This window comes from Miniopterus schreibersii, assembly GCF_964146895.1.
Source record: "Miniopterus schreibersii genome assembly, chromosome: 17".
Classification (NCBI taxonomy): domain Eukaryota; kingdom Metazoa; phylum Chordata; class Mammalia; order Chiroptera; family Miniopteridae; genus Miniopterus; species Miniopterus schreibersii.
This window is the reverse complement of record NC_138117.1, coordinates 107,832-129,531: the sequence shown is the minus strand read 5'-3', so window position 1 is coordinate 129,531 and position 21,700 is coordinate 107,832. Positions and strand designations below refer to the sequence as shown.

The following is a 21,700-nucleotide window of genomic DNA, read 5'->3' as shown; positions in this document are numbered from 1 at the left end:
CCTGGGAGCCACGAGCCCTTCCCCGTGAAGACTGAGTGCGTTGCTTGTTCCCTGTCGCTGTGAGCAGCTGGAAATACTGGGCTTCTGTTTTTCTTTTTCTTTCTTTAATTTTTTTTAAGTAGATGAAAAGGTCTTTTCCTTTCTTTCTTTGACCTATGCCTAGACGTGGTCTGTGTTCAATTCCCCATCCTGGCAATGTATTTTTCCTCGAAGTACAGAGAGGCACAGTGGAGGCACATACTCAGTCTAGTCTGGGATAAACATCTGATTACGGGAGACTCAAGTTTAAAATAGGCATTGGAGACATGACAGGAAAACAGAAGCACAGAGTCAGGCAATTGGCGAACCTGGGAGGTTGGATTCCATTTTGTAAGGTTGCTGTGGGGTTTGAATGGCTGAGCTGGGCTGGCCCAGGGAAACCACTGGGGAAAGACTCATCCCAATCAGGATTTTTACAGCCTAAAGTGATGTCTGTTGGGTTGGCAAGAATTAACTGGAAGGTTGGTTTGATACAGCTGTTAACTTAAAAAGCAAAAAGCAATCTAAAAACTCTTAGGAGCTTTTATATTTATATTTTGAAAACAAGGATTTTAAAAAATGTTACAGCCTTTACATTCCTGCCTGAAATAGTAAGTACTTCAGTGGTTAGGCTTTGGCCTTGTCATAATACCTCCCAAGCAGGGTGCCGAGGGTCAAACAGGGTGTTAAGATCTTGATTTCTTGTCTGCCATCCTCCGTGCCCTCTGTGATTTTCTGACTCTCTGGTAGAGCCCAGGAACCTGCGTTTTGACAGAACTTCAGGTGGTATTTGTCTTTCTCTGTTTGACTTATTTCACTGAGTGCAGTACCCTCTAGGTCCATCCGTGTTGTTGCAAATGGTAAGATTTTATTCTTTTTAATGGCCGAGTAATATTCCACAGTGTATATGCACACTTCTTTATCCATTTGTCCCGTGATGGACACTTAGGTTGTTTCCATATCTTGGCTATTGCAAATAATGCTGCAGTGAACATAGAGATGCATGTATCTTTTTAAATTAATGTTTAGGGCTTCTTCGAATAAATACGCAGAAGTTAGATTGCTGAGTCATAGGTAGTTCTATTTTTAATTATTTGGGGAACTTTCATACTGTTTAGAACAAAATAAATGAACAAAGAGACACAAACTCATGGATGCAGAGAACAAACTGATAGTTGCCAGAGGGGTGGGAGGTTGGGGGACTGGGTGGAAAAGGTGAAGGGATTAAGAAGCACCAATGGGTAGTTACAGAACAGTCACGGGGATGTAAAGTGCAGCACAGGGAATATAGTCAATAATATTGTAATAACTATGTATGGTGCCAGGGGGTCACCAGGCTTGTGAGGGGATCACTTTGTAAGTTATATAAATGTCTAATCACTATGCTGTACACCTGAAACTAATACAAAATGACATTGAATGTGAACTGTGCTTGAAAAATAAAAATAGAGAACTCCAGGTGGTCTGTGGGCTGTCTTTGGAGAAAAAAATTCTCTAAATAAACCTGGAAGATCCAAACCTATTGAATCATACCTTCTGTTCAAAGACGAGTTCTTCTTGGTTCACTTCATGCCGTTGGGGGGAGGGTGTCACCCTGTGCTGCCCCCTGGCCCTTAGGCCTCAGTGACATCTTAGGAGACTGGAGGAGCGTGTTCCCACAGCCATTTGGCAACATATCTGAGATGACTGGCGAACCTACTCGTCCCGGAGACAGAGGCTCTCCTCCCCCTCCATGTCGCTCACTCCCCTAGATCCTTTGCTGCTGTGTCTGCCATAAAACTTTCACCTCCATTGGTTTCTAATGTGTCCTTCCAGCTCTGCTTACCAGGCCTACCTGTTGATGAGAGTCAGATGCAGAAGTTAGTGAAACTCCTCATGCCCTCAAATGAAAGAACCCTTTACTCCCCGAAGTCCTGTGTGGCCATGTGTCTGACTTACTGGGTTATACTCACGTCTGCATGTCCCACCTCCTTCACCAGACTGTTACTACACTGTCGGCTCTCACAGCGGGTGGAATGTGTTGGCCTTAAGTCATGTTCATTTGTTTGAAGAGTAAAGGAATGGACACAGTTTGTTGGACTATAATAACAATTCTGACAGTCACGTTAGCATCGATTCATCGATACTCAGTTATTAAACATCTATTTATTAAACATCTATGATTTCCACAGCCTGCCAGGTCCTGTGTATGAGGGCAAGACAGAAATAATTGACTCTGTCTTGGGCTTTTATTGGGTTGTGTGGCTGTCTTTTGGACACAGACTGCTAAATTGCTTGTTAAATGTTTGTCCTATGAATAAATGAATCGAAAAATACCCACAGCCATATAGGATGTTTCATCAGGGTGTCGACATCTGCAGTTGATGTAATAACAGCCAATCATTTTTATTTTTAACACCTTGAACCTTTTTTTCTTTTTGAATTTATGTGTACATCTGCACAAGCACTGCAGCAAAGTTTTAAAAATTAAAAGATAAAACAATGTGCAAAGTTAAAATGACTTTCTGTTTGTTCTTCTGTTTCAGATGATGGGAAACTGTCCTTTGAAGAATTCAGAGCGTATTTTGCAGACGGTGTTCTCAGTGGGGAGGAATTGTGTGAGCTGTTCCACACCATCGACACCCGTCGCACCAAGTGAGGGGCTTCTCGCCACCGAGCCCTGGGAACAAGGGGGGGTGACAGGTGGATGGGATATTGGGGCATGCTCTCCAATGCTCCCCCATCATTCTGAGCTCCCCAATGCTCCCCCGTCATTCTGAGCTCCCCAATGATCCCCCGTCATTCTGAGCTCCCCAATGCTCACCTGTCATTCTGAGCTCCCCAATGCTCACCTGTCATTCTGAGCTCCCCAATGCTCACCCGTCATTCTGAGCTCCCCAATGCTCACCCATCATTTCTGAGCTCCCCAATGCTCACCCATCATTCTGAGCTTCCCAGTGCTCACCCATCATTCTGAGCTTCCCAATGCTCACCCATCATTCTGAGCTTCCCAATGCTCACCCATCATTCTGAGCTTCCCAGTGCTCACCCGTCATTTCTGAGCTCCCTAATGCTCACCCATGAATTCTGAGCTTCCCTAGTGCTCACCCATGAATTCTGAGCTTCCCAGTGCTCACCCATCGTTCCGAGCTCCCCAGTGCCACCTAGGGAAACATAATGTAGATGGGAACCAAGATGCTGTTATCAGAATAAGGGGGAATAGATGCTGGGCAAGCGAAACCTGAGTCCCCTGCAGATCGGCTAATTGTGTACGAGGCCTCAGAGACTCCCCTCTGCCCCTCATGTTTTAGAGGCAGATGGTCAGCTTCCCCAAGGCAATGAGGGGCTTGGTGGAGTTGTTGCTCAGGGGAACTCTGAGCGTGGGGTCTGGTCGATCAGGAAAGCGTGAGGCTCTGTAATGGAAAAGATTGTAGCCCAGGGAAACCTTTGTTGTATCAGGCAAACAGGCTGTTTTCTCAGAGTTCCTTTTAAATTGGTCCTAGAGCCCTGCGCCCGCTCCCTTCCTGGTGTTCTGTGTTCCTTGTTGATCACTAGAATTAAGCCTGGGATGCCATTCCATGTGGTCCTGCCCGACGCCCACCTTCAGGGGCTGGCCGGGCCTGTGCAGCTTAGTGACACCTGGTCCTCAGCCCCTAGTCCTCCAGAGTCACCACCTGGTTTGGATACTCTGGGTACTTCTCACGTATCACGTTATCCCTACTTATCAGGAATTTAAACATTAGCCCCGGCCTGTGCGCTCAGTTGGTTGGAGTGTCGTCCCGTATGCTGAAGGGTCATGGGTTCGATTCCCCATCAGGGCATGTGCCTAGGTTGTGGTTTTAATCCCTGGTCGGGTTGGGTACGGGAGACGACTGATCGATGTTCCTCTCACATCCATGTTTCCCCCCCTCTCTCCCTGTCCCTTCCTCTCTGTGCAATCAACGAAAAACTTCCTTGGGGGAGGATTAAAAAAATGATTTAAGCCTGGCCGGGCATGGCTCAGCGGTTGAGCGTTGACCTAAGATCCAGGCGATCAGGGTTCAATTCCCGGTCAGAGCACATGCCCAGGTTGCGGGCTCGATCAATGACTCTCTCATCATTGATGTTTCTATCTCTCTCTCTCCCTCTCCTTTCAATAAAGATATTTTTTAAAAAAATTTTTTTAAATAATAATTTAAAAATTAGACTGTCTGTGCACGTGGCCAAGAGCAGCACTGTTGGATTACATCCTCTGCAGATGCACTTTTGCCAGTTTTTAGAGACTGAGAACAAGAAGTCTTACAGTCTTACCAGGACTCACTCTAAGCGATAACCAGTCTTCAGTTACTATTTGGCCAGTAGAACTAATTCATGGCTGTCAAATGTCCTCATCATTCACTCACTTTGTGGATGTGCCTTTCACGTCAATAATTTCTGAAATGCATTTACTTTCTTTGAGCATCTCCAGCTCATGTGGAGAGAAAAAAACAGGCTATTTTCTCAGAGTTCCTTTTACATGTCTTTTCATTCCTGTGAAAGCAGCCCCATCCCACCCCATCCCCAAGTCAGTGTGAGCTCTATCCCCTGGGGGAAGAAAGAGGCATCAACAAACAAAAACTTGCATTATAATGGAAAAGATTAGAAGACTTTGGAGACTTAAAAAGGAGGGAGTTTTAAGGGAATTTTTTTCAAGTGACATTGAAATGGTTTCTCCTTAGTTATAATTCCAAAAAAAAAAAAAAGGTTCCAATTTTGTCTGACACAAATGGTAGACAGGCCAAATTCTGTGTGTCAGGACCTGGGTTTGTCTCAAGGCCACCTGAAACGGCACACTGTGCATTGTCATGCTATCTCAGTAAACTTCACATTTTTAGCTCTTTGCTTATAGATCAGAAATCAAAATAGTCCAAGGCCAGGTTTTAAAATCACTTGCAGGTATATTATTCTTGATGAAAGGTGGTTAATTCTCTCCAGCAGTCGAATATATCTGGATGCAGAGTGTAGCAGTAATTGCTTTAATTGCTGCCTTTATCTCTTCTATTTTTATATCCATTCTGTAGGACTTTACAGTGTGGGAGTTGCTACAATGTAGCAATGCTATTCTTTCTCTCTGCGGACATTATTTCCATTCTGTGCACATTTCCCTCCCTGCAGCCCGCCTTTCCATCTGGAGTTCATCTTCTGCTCTTGGACTCAGTACCCTGCCCGCCCTCCAATCCCATCGCTATGCGTTCACCTCATCTTCTCCATTGTTCTTCGGGGCACTCGCAGCTACACTGTTTCCTTTCGTTATTTATATTAAAGGTCTTTGCTTTAAAAAATGTTCAGATCTTTTTATGTTTATAATCTTATCTAGAGGATGATTTTCTGGCTGTCATCTTTTTCCTTCAATAAAGAACTTAGATTCTCTTTAATCTTAACTGAACTCTCCCTTCCCATCAACCATAATACACTTGCAAATAGTGAATTGAAGTCAATTACTGCTCAAAATAAAAATTGCCTACCAAGGAAACTAGGTGAATTATTTATTCACATAAATGCAGTGTGCTTTCTTACCTCGCTGGTATCTGCCAAGTGGATGAAATCCAATTAGTGAAATGTTAACACCAAGCTTTTTAAAATACACGTGCTCACTTCTGGAACAGCTTCCTCGCTCCCATCTCCCATGTCCAGTGTACCACCCAATTCTGTCCTTTGTCCTGGCTTATTTATCTTCCCAATCCTCCTAATTCTGTTTACTGTCACCACCACTGCCTAAGTACATGCCGTATAACAGTTATAATCGTCTTTCTCTACAATGCCTTGAGACTTCAGAATTCTTGAAATAAATGTAGATTACAAACAACCTGAAAGTCATTGCTTACTTTTGAAATGAATGTTTTTCAAAAGCAATTTCTTTAGGAAAATATTTTCTCTACAGTAAAAATTGTATGAATAACACATGCTTATTGTAAAAAGATTTCAAACAATATGGAAATCATAAAAAACCAGCATAAACTGCCTAAGATTTCACCACCTCGAGATAATTAGTAATAATGTTTAGTTATTATACTTCTAATGTGTGCTTTCTGTTTTAAACACAGAGAACTTTTGGGGGGCTTTCTTCTCCTTTCCCACTGTCCACCCCGTCCCACTCCCCACAGTCTTTACCTCCTCCTCAGGTGTGGTCTTCTGTATCTTTTTCCATGCTTATTAATCATACACAGGCCTGTCTCTGACAGTCCTGGTTAAGTGAAACCTCTCACTCCGTATGTGTCTCTTCTCTGCGCACTTATATCAGCTGTAGTTTTGTATTTGTTCTGTGTTTATTTCACTGATGTTCACCTGCCCTGTCCTAGAAGCCGTGACTGTTTTGCTTCCCATCAATCCCAGGGCCCAGTTCAGTGTCCAGACATATGGCAGCTCAGCAACAGTAACACCTGCTTCCCACACCCCACCCTCGCCCTTTGCCTGAGAAGCCCGTCCCCTCCCCTCTACCAAGTGAAGCTGTCCAGGCATCAGGTCCTTCTAAGTCCACCTAAAGCAGGGTCTGCAGAGGGTTACTGCTCTATATTAAACCTTAATTTCATTGGTTGAAAGTGGAGCCAATGTAAAAACCCATTTTGCAACATTTAGCAACACTGTGTAAACACCTGCTTGCTATTAAGAGGATGTATTCACTGACCTTCCCCCGCCCCCACAGTCATCTTCTTTCTCCAAATTTCTATAATTACAGTTTATGCTTTCCCAAGGTATCACTTAGTTATATAATTTCACCTGTTATTTTTGACACTTTGGCAGAAAGTTGCTCCTTTGTAAGGCAACGATTATAACTGTTATACAGCATGTACTTAGGCAGTGGTGGTGACAGTCCCCCACAAATAGGAAGTAATCTCCATCCATTTATACGTAATACGTGGCACATGGTGTCCACTGTAAATGATAAATAAATACTTGTTGAATACATAAATGACTAAATAAGTAATAAGTGGCTCACTTCTGGGAAGCTGCAATCTCACCCGGAACAACAGTTGTCAAGTTTGACATTCTGAATTTTCACTTGAAACTATTCACAATTAAAAAAATGTCCAAATTAAGAATTTCTCTTTGTACCAATCATTTAATGGTTCTGCACTTACATGTAAAACGAGTTGCCAATGCTTAAAAAGAAGTTTTCACAGCATAGAATGCTTCATTCCCTTTTATGATCTTAAAAGCTTCTCAGTGGGGGGAAAACAGACTAAGTGGCAGAGCCTTGAGCAGTGGTGTCCATGTCCCAGGAAGGAAGCTGAGCCTGTACCAGCAGAACCATCCCTGCCTCATTCATGGGCGGGTGTAATGGATTAATGTTATTTTTAAGTTTCTCTGGAAGTCTATTTTTAATCAACTTTAGATTTAAAAAAATGATAATTAGAAATCTACCTGTGGAGGGACACAGTGTTTTGAGAATTTGCACAAATAATTTCCCCTGCTTCCCATCCTCAGGTTGAAGTTCATAAGTGTAGGTGCTAGACTGGCAGGTGTTTATCTTTGTTCTAAACACACACACATACACACACACACAAAGCAGACAATAACTAATGGTTTTGAAGCATTTGTTTTTAAACAACAAGGTACAGCACTATATTTTTAAATGAAAACAGTTTAATCTCAAGTAATATTTGGCAATAAGAAAACATTTAAGTATAACTGCTTTCCCTTAATTTGATTTTTTAGGGGGATTTTCTTGAGACTTGCATTTTTTTTGTCTTTATGAAAAATCAAAACTAGTCTGATAAAAGTTTTAGACAAAATTTTCCAAGATGAGCAACGGTGTTTGCTAGAAGCAGCAGGGTAGTTTTTCTTTATTGTCACCTCTGTTCTTATTTTTAAATTGGATTTTCCCCTGAGTGATTGTTGAAAGCCAGCAAAGCAAGGCTTACATCTTCCTGTGAATTTCTAGGAGACCACAGAGTTTTCCAGAATTCAGTGCCCTGGTACATCCTAAATTCTGAGAATCAGAGATCAAGCTGGGCCAATTGAACAGAAAGTGAAATGTCCTTAATTACTGCTAAATGACACCTATTATCTTTATGCAGATTTAATGTAACACTGAACAGAGCCAAAATGGTATTTGATTTTAATGGGACTTACATAAGATAACCTTTCAGAACTGGAATGATTCCACCAGTTTTGCAGCTGGCATTGTAATGGGTATTATTTGGGTATGTGTGCTGTCCACATGAATGACCACATTTGGCCACTGATAGCTAATTCTGAAGCTTGTTATTATGACAAAACAGCTTTTGGTTTAACACTGAAATTGTAGTAGCAATTATTTCACTGTGTGCTTAAACTTGCTCCTGATACTTCAAAAAGCAAGAAAATAGCAGACATTTTATTGTCATCAAAATGGAAACTGCAGAAATTGCCATAATAGATCTGATCTATGAACTTTGCTTGATATGCAGATGGAACTATGCTGGTTCTAGGAGCCTCTGCAACCACCTCAGTCAGTGTGTTAGAGTTCTTATTGTAAGAGATTAGCTAGGACTTATGACTGACTTTAAACAATGTAGAATATAATAGAAATATTATAATTATCTACAATCTGTTAACATAATATAGATTGGAGGATAACTGTATTTAGCCATTTAAAAATATTACTAAAGGAATACTTTTTTTTTCATCTTTTCAGCAATCTTGACACAGAAGAATTATGCGGTAAGTTTGAGACCAACCAGCCCATTACCTGCTTCAGAATGAAAGGAGCACTCTCATGTAGTTCTATAGACCCTGGATTAATGCCATGGGGCAGGATCTGGGAATCAGATAACTGGTCATCGAGACCTCAAGGGATGACCTGATCAACGAGTCTAGCTCTAGCACATATTTCACTGAGGAAAGTCTTGGTCCTTGTAATTTGTTAATCGGAGGAGAAATGTTACTGGAATAGGTATAGTTAGTTTCACAAGAGCAAATTCTCCAGCAGTTTGAGTGTATTTTTAAATTGGTGTTTAGTACCAGCTTATCATTCTCTTTGAATACATTGTGCAGAGCCTTTTGATACTATCTGCACAGCGGACCCCTTGACATGTAAGAATGACTTTGTCCCACACCTGCCCAAACTACTCTGGAGTTTTATCTGTCAATTGCAGAACCAGTGATGCAACAGGGGGTGAAATATTCACAGATTTCTGATTTAATGGCCTCTTCCTTTATGTTCTTCATATTTGTGGAAACAATAGTGAAAGCCTAGGAATGCGGAAGGGGAAATATTTTTGAGATTTATTCTTGGTTATGAAAAAATTATGGAAAATTGTGAAGCTCTTCAATTTGAAACAGCCATATTTCTCTGAAAACTGGAAGGTCTTAAATTTTATGCTTTAAGATAAGTGTATAGGGTAACACCTTTGTCCAAGTTTGGTCTTGTGGGGGAGGAACAAAATTTTCTTTATCCCTCTAAGTTTTTTCAGTTGGTCTAATAAGCAGATCTACATGAGACAAATTAACAAGAGAAAATAACCAAATTTAATTACTTACATATGTATGGAAACCCCACATACATGAGAGAGTCCAATACAGAAGGGGAAATGAGGCATGTAAGACATTCTGAGCTAAGTGTTGACGAAAGTCTGGCCTATAGAAGAGCGTTGAAGGGGATATTTATATTTAAGACAAATTTTGTGGGCATGCTCAGAATCAAAATCTCAGCGGATTGAGAAAATGCTCCAGAGAATGGCAGCTTATTTTATACTTCAGAATCCAAGGAGAAGACTTAAGGAAGGTGCCTGAAATCCACAGCTGATCGGTTAGGGAGGCAGGAGAAAGCAAAGCGGGGAAATCTCTAGGACTGGACAAAAGCCTGTGTGGAGAAACATTTCTTTTACGTTGGCGGGTACAGGATAGTTAACAATGACCATTTACAGCACGTAGAGATGGTATTTGGGGAGCAAGATAACAGCGAGGGGCACTGTGCTCTCTGCTCTGCTGCCTGCAGTTGTCCCTTCAAGGGGCAGAAAAAGAAAATTACTCTGACACTTCAGAGGGATGTTATCCTACATGCAAAAGAGCATTGGACAGGGCTCCCTTAAGGGAAAGACTGACCTTTGCTGAGGGAGCTACAGGCCTGGGACTTGACTGCCCACTAGGACCTGCTCAGGTAGGAATTTGTGATCAGACCAGACCATCCCTTGTGGTTCCTTTTGGTCACTGAGCTTGTCAGGCCTGCCGTGTGGCCCCCGGAGCTTGTCAGGTCTATTGCAAAGCCCCTTTTCATTCACATCTGGATGGGGTAAGGTGCTTGGGGCATCAGAGGGGAGGAGGTCATTGCAGGACAATAAGAGCAGATATTCAGTAACAGAAGTTTGCCGTGCTCTGTATATAGGACATAAAAAGTTATTTCTGGTGATAACTCTCATTATGAGCAAGGCACCAATTTATTTTTTAAGTTAAATGTATTGGGGTGACATTGGTTAACAACATTATGTAAATTCCAAGTGTACAACTTTATAATGTGGTATCTGTATGGTCTATTGTGTGCTCACCATCCAAAGTCTAGTCTCTTTCCATCACCATATATTTGACCCAATTTACCTCCCCCCACCCTTCTGGTAACCTAAATGCAAACATGAATTCACATGAATATTTTTACTTTTCAGAATATTTTTCTCAGCACTTAGGAGAGTATGAAAATGTCCTGGTGGCACTTGAAGACCTAAATCTTTCCATCCTGAAGGCAATGGGCAAAACAAAAAAAGTAAGGAAATGCTCATGTCTATTTTCTATGACACTTCTCCTTTGAAAAGCATTTTTTGTGAAAATAATATGTTTTGTAATGTATCAAAAGTATACATTTGTTTTTAACAAGGATAGCTTTTCTTCATATGAAATGAGGTTTCACTCACAGTACAGTTACAAAATGCTTTCAAGGTGTCAGATGCTATGCTTATGTTAAGGATGCAAAGATTGGAAACAGCTCTTATCTGGTGGGGAAACCAGTGTGTGAACAGGGATCGCAGTGCCGTGCGTGTGGCCGAGAAGTGCAAGGTGGGTTCCTGATTCTCGCTGGAGGAAATGCCCCTGAGCAATTAGAGAGAACCAGGCACTTGGAAAGGCCTGTGCAAAGGCCCGGGGTCAGGAGGGGCAGAGGGCATGCTGGGAAATAAGGACGGTCAGCGCGGCTAAGTCCAGGAAACCCAAGAGTGCCGAGATGTGAGATGGAACTGGTGAGTTCCAGAGGGAACATGCTTTTCGTGATGTTGTTGACAAACCTAAGGATTTAGGTTTGTGTCCTAAATGCAAATTAATCAGCCAGTTCACCTGAGTCTGAGGTGACTGGTGTGTGGGGACAGTTCAGGCAAAGATGACAAGGTGGTGGCTGGGAGGATACGGGCGGAGCTCCCAGAAGCTGGGGGGCGTGGGCACCATGTCCCTGCAGACCTGAGGCGGTTCCCCTTTCCTCCTTGTTCAGAGCCTTGGTGAAAGTATTACAGGTGTCCCCTTTTTTGCTCTCATGGACCCCTCCACACCGCTCCTGCCCCCCGGCAGTTTCTACATTTTTGAGATGAGTATATTTCCATTTCCTGCTGTTCCTCAAAGGATGTTATCATTTCATTTATTCTCCAAAACATCCTTTGTAATACTTTCAACAATAAAGATAATTTTTTAAATGTGGAAACTAAGTCACAAACCAGTTAGTTGATGTATTGATATCATAAAGTTAGTGAGATTTAAACCAAGCGATTCTCATTTGAAATTCTTTAAGGTTTATGTGGTTCCATATGGAACAGATTACAAAATGCAGTTCTGAGCTGTATCATGGCAGAAACTCTGGCGTTTGATACGATTGGCCTTTGAAATGGTTGAACTATCAGAGGTTAGTCAAAAGGCTGGAGACATCCAGCTTCTCGGTAAAGTTATTTCTAATTTTGTTTTAGGCAAATGAACAAATGGGTGTTCAGAGCTTAGTGTGATATGTGAGCGTATGAAAGAAATTACAGGCAGAAGCAGAAGATATTAAATGCGGGAATAGTAACTAAATGTTGAAATCAAAGAATGAATGGTACATAAGCAAAGATCTAGGCAAGGGAAGTTCATACATTTTTAAATATACTCTATTACCATCAGAGAAATAGGTGGAACTTTACTTAGGAAGCAGGGGAAGTTACAGGCCATGTCAAACCAGGGATATTGAACTTTTTACTTGTTAGGAGAGTGAAGTATAGCCCAAGATAAGCTAATATACTCGAGAGCAATACGCAAACATATAGGTGGTCTCCTGAGTCTGGGTAGATTTGTAAGGGACCCGAAAGCACCCAACTAGGAGTTCAACTGTGTATTTTCCAAATAGCTCACCAACTATTCCAGTGCCATTTCTTTATATTTTATGTGCTATCTCACATGCCACATTCATCATCTGCTAAATGCTTACACTTGGGCATGTGTGAGTGCATGTCCACTCCCACTGGTAAAATTATTGTCCAGTGTCCTGACCATGTTTATCTATGGAAAATGTGGAAGCACAAGTCTACCCTGATTGCTCTTCCTTTCCAAACAGTTGTTTTTTTTTCTGTTTGACCATTTTTTACATAATTTTATAAGAGCCATAATTGTTTTTTTTCCCCAATTCTAAGGGAAAAAATCCATTGGAATTTTCATTGGATTTGCATGAAATTTATGAGTAATTTTGGGAGAATTATCATCTTGGTAATATTATGTCTTCCTGTGCAGGTGCATGCATATTTCTCCATTTCTTTAAGCTTCCTTTTATGTCTTATTAAGTCAACATATAGATGATTCTATATTTTTGTTGCTTTTATAAATGGTCTGCCTCTCCACATCCTTAACATAATATTTGTGGTATATTGGAAAATGATTGATTTTTGTATGTGTATCTGGTAACTAGGTTAGCTGTAGTCATGAGTAGCTGCTCTTTCTCTGGCATTCCATCTACCTTCCTCCGCCAATATTGTGGCTTAAAGATGGGGATCCATTGCCACTTACAGGAAGACTCGACCCATCCCATCCGTCTTCCAGAAAAACGAACCAGTTTCTGCAAGGTCTGTCTTTCCGACTCACCTCTCCTGTTTTTCTCATCTGAACTTTGAAGCCAGATTTTATTCCTATTGTTGTTACATAAGGTTTCAAATTCTACTTCAGGGCCTCCTATCATAGTGAGTTATGGCTCTGCACTTTGACATCTTATATATTAGAGGAACAAGATAATTTTTCATAATAACAAATATAACTTTAAAAATGTTGCAAAATATTACACAAGTACAAACTTGTAAAATATTAACAGATTCTTTATATATTTTTATCAGAAGAGAAAAAAACACAGAAATGATAAATCAGTGAACATATGAAGTATTTAATTAATTGTCAGTGCATTGATCTACGCTATGAATAAACTTGACATTCAAGATAAAGAGATCAGTGTTAACTGAGTAGTCAGATAAAACTTCAAAGAATGGGCTTCATTTTAACAGAGAAAGACAATAGAATAGTCTGCAGGTAAGGGCTTTTCTTAGACCTTTGAGTAAGCAGTTTGGGGGCTGGTCCTGCCAGAGGCCTCACTTACCCAGAAGAGGCTGTGGCTTATGGATGGGGAGACTCAGGTTCCACATTTTACCTTATTTACTGTTCCTTCAGTAAGTCTACAAGTACCAGGCAGTGATTTTGCAAATAATCTTGAGTTGCAAGGAATTAAAAAAAAAATTCCTAGAGCTATGACAATTAGGGGCTCCAGATAACCTCTGCTGTACCACAAATCCACTGGGATCCTTACAAATAATCACTTTTTTGTGATCACTCTCTATTTCCAGGCAGTCCTCCTCCCAGCCCTTGTCCCTCCACCCTCACTGACCAGAAATAAGATGTGGTGAGAAGCTATTGTGTTTGGTGTCATGTACCTATGGTTTTGAATAACTGTTTTTTTCCTTCACGGTAATCTTTTAAAAATTTATCTTTCTTCAGTTGCTGTCTAGAACACTTATGTTCCTAATAAAATTGGGAGTTAATTTTCTGCCTAATGAAATGATGACTACAAAGTACACATTTTGTTTAAACAGAAGGGCTGGCTGATTTTGCCCAAGGACATTGTTCTGAACTTTGGTTGCCTTTTTGAGGTTAAAGCCCTGTCTCTGAGGAGCTGATCCCTGGAATGTTAAAGCTTCTACAGGAAAGAGAAGTCAGCGCAGGGGTTTCTAGGGGTTGCGCAGCCCTGTGTGTGATTCCTTCTGTCACCAGAATCTGATTTGATGGAACGCATCTCTTTTGCCTGAAGTGGGAAAGTGCAGAGGGAAAAATTAAAAATTGTTCTGGGTTGTGTTTCTCAGATCTGACAGGCATCAGTTATCATCAGGTTAAAGTTTTTGCCCTTTCTGGTTTTCCATTGCAAACAAAAAATATCCAGTATTATTTGAGGATTATTTAGTTTGCCAATGCCCTTACTTGAATAGTATATTTGAATACAAAATGAATGTGTGGTGTGTTGCACTTATGCGTCCTGTGTGTTCAGGACAAGACAGCTCATGGCCACAAGATGCTGTGTGGTGTCCACTGTGGAAAGATTTATTCTGTGACCTGGTGGTTGTGCCAGGCACATGGCCTTCGGGGTTATAGAGTGACCTGAGAGCTGTGGGTGATTCAGAGGTGATGCACCCCCAGAGTTTCTCTGGACCGGAGCAGAATTCAGTTTGACTTTCTGTTGCAGGTCATTCACTTTTCAAGGCAAGTGATGGCCCTGCAGGTGGTCTGCCATCTGACAGTCTGGGAAGGAGGCTGTTTCATTGTGCACAGAGGTGGTGGGAAACTGGCTGCGTGCTTTATTTACTCTGTGAGGTTGAATGTCTACCCGGGCAACCTCTTAACTTTTGTTTTTGAACAAAAATAATAACGTCTTAAGATGGCTAACATTTATCGAGCAATTATCACTTAGCAAAGACTATACTAAACACTTTTAGTATCTTATTTAATTCTAATATTTTATTTGGTAGGTTCTGCTTTTCCCTGTATGTGTCTAAAGAAACTGCGGTTAAAAGAAAATTAGATAAGTCACTAAAGATCACAGCTAAGATGTGGACAAAAATCTCAAACCGTAGCCCTGTGAATTTCTTCCTGGCTCTTTTTGGCTTGAAGCTGCTGTGGTTTCTAGCCAATTTCTTGAAAAGATAAAGGTCCTGGATGGGTGGAGAGAAAAGAGAAAATGTGTTAGGACTTACCCATTGTAACAGTTGCCTACTGCTGGGCACCATGTTCCTCCCGGAATCAGCAGTGACTTTAGGCAGCTGTGGAGGGTCGGGAAGCCAGAAACTACTTAACTCAGTGAGTCTGGCTCTGAGATGGTCGTGAGGTTGCAGTCCAGTTTTGAGTTGGGACTGCAGCCATTGGAAGGTCCTTGAGAAATTGCTTCCGAGCTGCCACTGGCACATCCAGAGGGACTAGAGACAGCTGGGCACGCAGATTCTGTTCTCATCTCACGGGCTCTCCACAGGGCTGCTCGTGTGACGTGGTAGCTGGCTTTCTCCAAAGAGAATGATCGTAGAGACGAAAGAGACAAAGACGGAGGGACCAGCACAATAATGTAAGCTGGGCAGTAGCGTCCCTTTGCGTCTACTGTGTCCTGCTCATTAGAGGCAAGTCAGTAAGTGTGGCCCACACTTGCGGGACAAGACTTTAACTCCGCTTCTTCCTAAGGAAAAGAAATAACATAAGCACGTGTGGAGAAACAATGCATTTTGATTGCTCCTATCATTTTTAAAATTTTATTTATTGATTTGAGAGACAGAAACGTTGGTTATGCATCATTGGTTGCATCTTGTATGTGCCCTGACTGGGGAATGAACCTGCAACCATGGCTTATCAGGATGATGTTCCTACCAACTGAGGTACCCAGCCAGGGTAGGTACAAGACGTATATGTACATATCACTTTTTACTTGTCAGTCACCCCAAGTGTCTTGAGGTGTCTTCTGCTGGGGCTGGTTCAGGCACTTGGTAAGATTTTGAACATATTAGCTGACAGGAAAGCTGAGGGATGCTGCAGACCAGTGCTGATCAGGGACCAGCTGGAAGGGAGCAGGGGCTGGGTGACTGCAGTCAGTTCTGAGCTGGCGGGAGTCAAAGTGACTGTCACTCGAGGAGCTGGGGAGGAAGGAGCAGATTCACAGAATTTCCACCGAAGACTGTTTCTAAAATTTGGAATGACTGCTTGCCCAGGGCATCAACATACTTTTCTGAATGTTCTATTTATGGAGACCCCCTGTGTCCAGTTGCAGGGTCCCAGTGGTGCCTGAGGCAGGCATGGTCCTTGCATGGGCCAGTGGGGAGGGCTGGGAAGAAGAAAGGGCTTAGCCGCTTTAATCACAGTGCTCATGCAATTTTGTGGTTTGTATAGGATGCTATTTTTAAAACAACTGTAGGTTGGCATCAGGTGTTCTCACAGTTGGAATTTTTTCTTAGTCCATTGTGTTAAAACTCGTCTTTAAAATGGTTTTGTCTATGACACATCTTCAGCTCACAGTTTTCTGTTCTGACATTTCGGGAGCCATAACCAAAATTATAATGTGGCAGAACATGGTAGGTGCAGGTGAGCAATATTTTTAGAGTTTCCAGGAACAGAAGCCTCATTTTCATGATGATAATATTAGCGTGAGGAGGAAGAAGAGACTCGTAGCATAAATACCATATGAGGTGGGCCGATAGCATATTTAGTTATCTGTTCTTAACAGTTCCAAACACTTTTTTCCATTGTAAATATTTTAATAATGATGATGATGAATAGAGTCTGATTCTCTCCCATATGTAAGGAAATACATGATACTAGAAAGGAGAGAAGCTTTTTCTTTCCTTGTCAATTCTGCCTTTGACTTCTGCCCAGGTCACCCCTAATAAAGGGAAACTGTCTTCCTCAAACTCCACAAATGAGAGTGTAAGCAGAGCTGTCTCTGGAAAGAACAATTTCAGAATCAGGTAAAACTTGATTTGAATCCCAGTTCTGCTACTAGCGAGGGCCCATGGTAGCCTTGGGGCATCATGTCTTCATTTGCATGACTGATGTGGATACTTATGAATAACCTACTTGTTCCCCAGGCTGTCGGGAGGGTGGGTGAGACCTGTGCAGGTGTCTAGCACTGTGTGTGGCCCATAGGAGGGAGTCGAGAGAGACCACGTATCTCTTCATTTCTGGGGTCATTCCCAGGGGTCAGCCTTTGTTTTTGGAAAAAATTGCTAAATGTGGTTTGGAGCTTTACACAGATAGGATGGATTATTTCTTAGAACAATGGAAACATACTGTCCCTATAAGGGAGAAAGAGAGTCAACAGAACAGCTAATGAGCAACCTAATAAAAGTTTGGAACATTGACTCACCAAAAGAAAACAAAAACCAGGAGTTCCCACCATGATTCTTTTTAGATGGATAATAGGCCAGGTGAACCTTCCTTCAGGGTTTGGACACACATGTTGGACGCCTGTGAAAACCACGTCAAGAGCGGAAGCAAGTGGCTTGTTTCTGGGAGGGCTCAGCGTGGTGAATGCAGGGATGCACAGGCATCCCTGCCCTACTGACCAGGCTGCTACTCATCGGCAGATGTCTGTCAAGGACAATTATCAAAACCCAAAGAAATGAATTCCACCTGAAAATAAAACACAGCCCCTAGTCAGCCACCACCTCATTAATGTGATCAGAACAGACCATCCACAGCCACAGAGCAGACTTGACAACTCTGGGACACAGGAGGGAGGGTGTGGGACCTGCCCACCTGCAGTTATAAATACCCACCCGGGGGACAGAGCCCATACCTCCCAATCCTGGAGGGAAGCAGACAAAAGGTGTAATGTGGAGGGTGAGGGTGCTTTCTCCACCCCAGGGTGCTGTCCACTGTCAGGCGCCAAGAGGAGCAGAACAGGGAACAAAGAGTGAGGAGGTGGCGGGCTGTCCCAGCACCCTGATCACAGTGTTGTGTTTTTTCATGTGATAGAAAAAACGAGTGTTGACAAAGAGAAACCGTAGGAAACTGAACCCTGTCCTGCCCCACAAGGCTTAATGCAACCTAGCCAGGTCCTCAGTCTGGGCAAGGAGGGCGGGCCACGAGGACCGGCCTGCGGCCACGGGCTGTTTCCTTCCCCAGTCCCTGCTCTCCGTGCTTTTGTGTTTTCTCTCGCAAACCAGAGCACAAGTAACACTCAATGAGCTAATGTTCCGTAAGAGGGAAGTTCCTCCCAGACACTCACTTTAGACGGAGCCTCAGGTACAGAGGTCTTTGTGTGACTTAGGCTGAGGGACGTTTTGTAAATGAGACTTAAAGGAGCAGCAGAAAGAACGTGGCAGTAACAGCCCCTCCTCCTATTTCAAGCTAAATTCTTGGCCACCCTTCCTTTTCTGCTTCCCCAATCCTGGGGATTGTTTGAGGAGTTAGGATGCAAATTCACTGCAGGTCTACCTCTCACCTTACCCGCAATTCCAAAACCCAAACGGTTCTGAACACTGAATGGTCTGGTTTAATTGTTGTTTGGTAAGCTTAGCACCAAAGTCCATTTGGTGGCAAAACCTATTTAATATTCTGGATTATGCTGCAAAAATACCAGTGAGGTCATTACAGGTGCTGCCCCGACTGCGCTGTGGGTGCCTGTCTAGTTTCTGAAAAATTCAGCATTTTGAAACACATCTGGCCCAAGTAGTTTCTGTAAGAGACTGAGGTAAGATGGCTGGATCATTCCATGTGCTGTGGTAATAGACCTTGTAATTACTCTTTCAGACCACGGGTAGTATTGCCTTTCAGCATCACTGAAACATGTAATCTTATGCTAAAAAAAAGCAAAACACCTACCAATTCTTTGAGAAGCTCATTGCTTTTCAAAGAGCAACAGAGCATATCAGGCATGGATCAGAGCGGACTCACGCCTGGTGCTCCAGGGGGATTGTGGATGGATTCCCCGACCTTCCTAACGTGACACCGTGAGACGGAACTAGTTAAGTCTGCGGCAAGTGTGCAGCACGTACTGAGTCAGGAATACTTTCCCCGTGGGCTTGGTTTACCAAGAGCAGCCAGGAGCCGCCTCCTGGGAGCCACTGCTGATGAAATTTAGATGGCTTTGAGCATACCCGGTGGGTTTAAAGAGTATCTCCTTTTTATATTTACTCTTGTTACAGGATTAGATTAATTGGTTCTCTTCTTGCCGCCCCCCCCCCCCCCGAACTAGATGAAACAGTGAACACAGCTGGAAGAGACCAATATTCCCATTTCACAGATTTGAGAAAAACACACAGGGGATTCCATGGCCAACCCTGCCACCCTGCATAGAACCACACCCTCCATGAGGATCAGAAAGTATTATTCAGAATTGGGTAGAAATACTCAAATTAGTTGCTTTCAGTCCAATCACTAGACTGTTAACACAGCCGCCTCTGAGCATAATGGAGATTGTCACTGTAACCTCCCAGGTACAGGCTTCTGTAGCCGTTGCCATGGCAAATGAGCCAAATCTAAGCCTCTGATTAAATGAATCCTTTTGTGAGAAATAATCAAGATTCCTATCAGAGCTCATCCCTGTCTGTGAGTTTCTCCATTTTCTGTAGAACCCCAAGCCTGGAGCTGAAAGCGCCTCCTTGAAATTTGCTTTTTGTTGTTTATATAATAACTGAATCAGTTTTGTTCCATCAGTTTCTTGGGTTTTTTTTTCAGTAACATAAATGTACTTTAATTGTTCTGAATATTTGACTTTTGTGATTTCTGTTATGAAAAATAGATTGTGGATAGTGAGGTTATAAATTACATTTGTTTCTTCTAGAATCTAAATTTTACCTTTCAGTATTAAGGTTTTTGAGTGTTTGATTCAATACAGAACATAGAAAATGTATCTCACATATGAAACAGGAATGGAAAATTATAAATGAAGCAACTTGCAGCCTGGAGATATTAATTCCAGCATAGGTAAATCTTTACCTGAAGGCTGTAGACATTTCTGAGAAAAACCCTTGAGGCGGATAGGATTTAAGTGTCTCTGTTCCAGAAATTCTGGGTTTTAGAAACTATGCTGCCTTTTTGCCACTATCAGCTGAAAGAGAACTTCATCTGCAATTTAGATGACATCTTCCCTCCTTTTTAATGGCCCATTTTCTGCCCTGAAAAGCTTTCCTACCAGGGGTACCCTTCAGGACACTGTTTTATCAGGAGCCTTTGCCCCTCAGCTTCACAAGGCTGGAACCTGGTTCTCTCCAGACCCAACTAACACCAACCAGAAATCATCAGTGGGCTTTTTGCATTTAAACACCTTTTCATATGGGACAGCAGGAGAAGAACACTTGTAGTCCAGTCCAAGAGAGCTCTGTGATCTTGAGCAAGTAGCCGTGATGGGTCTGGACCTCATTGTAGAAACGAGGAATTGGACTCAGTGGTCCTTCTGATGCTATAATGCGTTGTCTTTGGTTGATGAGCTGATTGCCTATGAAATTCAGTGACTTTCTGATATTGAGCTTTGTTTTCCACATTAATGGACTATAGATACCCTATTACTGTTATTAATTATTAATTAAATATGTGTCCAATTATTCCTTCTACTGAGTCCCAGGAATTATGCAGTCTTTACCTTCCCTGGGCTTGCTTAGTGCACTTGCCATACTGTCCTCACGGTTCATCCGTCTTGTCACATACGGCAGAATTTCCTTCCATTTTTAAAGACAGGATAGTATTCCATTCCTACATTATCTTTGTCCATTCATCTGTCTATGGACATTCAGGCCCTTCCTTGGCTGTTGGGGATAGGCCTGCAGTAAACATGGGGTGCTAATATCTCTTTAAAATCATGATTTTGAATCTTTCTTCTAAGTACTCAGAAGTAGCATCACTGAATCATTTGATAGTTCTGTGTTTAATTTTTTGAGAAATTGCCGCACTAGCAATGTTAGGAGGGTTCTGTTTCTTCCTCCCCAACGAATGTTGTGCTTCGTTTTTCTTTTTGATAAGAGTCGTCCTGAGTGATATATCTCATTGTGGTTTGACTTGCATTTCATATACCTGTTGGCATTCATGAGTCTTCTTTGGAGAAATATCTATTTAAGTCCTTAGCCCATCTTTAAATCAGGTTATTAGTTTTTTTGCTATTGATTTGTAAGAGCTCCTTATATATTTTGGAGTAACTATTTTTTAATTTTTTAAGGCTTATATTTGATATAGTGTCCTCCCAGTTTTAAAAAAAGTCACTTAAAATGAAAGCTTAAGAATGTTTAAAGAAATAGGACATAGATAACATAGTGTGAGTCAGTATTTTTAAAAAGCAACAGTTTGGGGGAGAGTAGAAAGAGAAAAAGACAACCTGTCCCTGTAACAGTGTGTCCCATCATGCAGGCTACTCAGAGCTGCCAGTGGTGTCAGGGCTCTAGTGAAACGGCAGCAGGACCTGAGCTAAACGAGACTGTGTGTCTGAGCTCAACAAGCAGACTCAGACTGGGTGCCACTGACTTGATTGATGTTCAAGTCGGGCAGGTACAAATAGGGACGACTGATGCTTTGATTTTCCTAATTAGCTCCAATGATTCATGGTACATTGATGGCGGAGGTCCCTGCCCCCTCACTATCCATTCGGGCCGGAGCCAGCTTCCTGAGGGACTGTCTAACCATGCAGACGCACATGCAGCCCAGGGAAATCTGACCTTGAGGTGCTGCTAATACCAGACTTCACTTCATTGAATCCTTGCCCCGTCGAAGCTCCACACAGAGGGAACTTCTGCTCAGGTCAAAATGTTTACATTCTGGGTTTCCAAAG

The 21,700-nt window shown here is 42.3% G+C and overlaps 1 protein-coding gene across 2 annotated transcripts in view; it reads left to right on the top strand.

Moving 5' to 3' along the window:
• The window catches only part of NECAB1 (N-terminal EF-hand calcium binding protein 1), a 53,774-nt gene that overhangs the window by 8,058 nt on the left and 24,016 nt on the right, over positions 1–21,700 (top strand). For both annotated transcript variants that reach the window (XM_081117238.1, XM_081117239.1), the window contains exons 3-5: positions 2,544–2,652; positions 8,633–8,658; positions 10,596–10,693. In XM_081117238.1, coding sequence (XP_080973364.1) covers positions 2,544–2,652; positions 8,633–8,658; positions 10,596–10,693 — 233 coding nt within the window. The remainder of the gene's footprint in view (positions 1–2,543; positions 2,653–8,632; positions 8,659–10,595; positions 10,694–21,700) is intronic.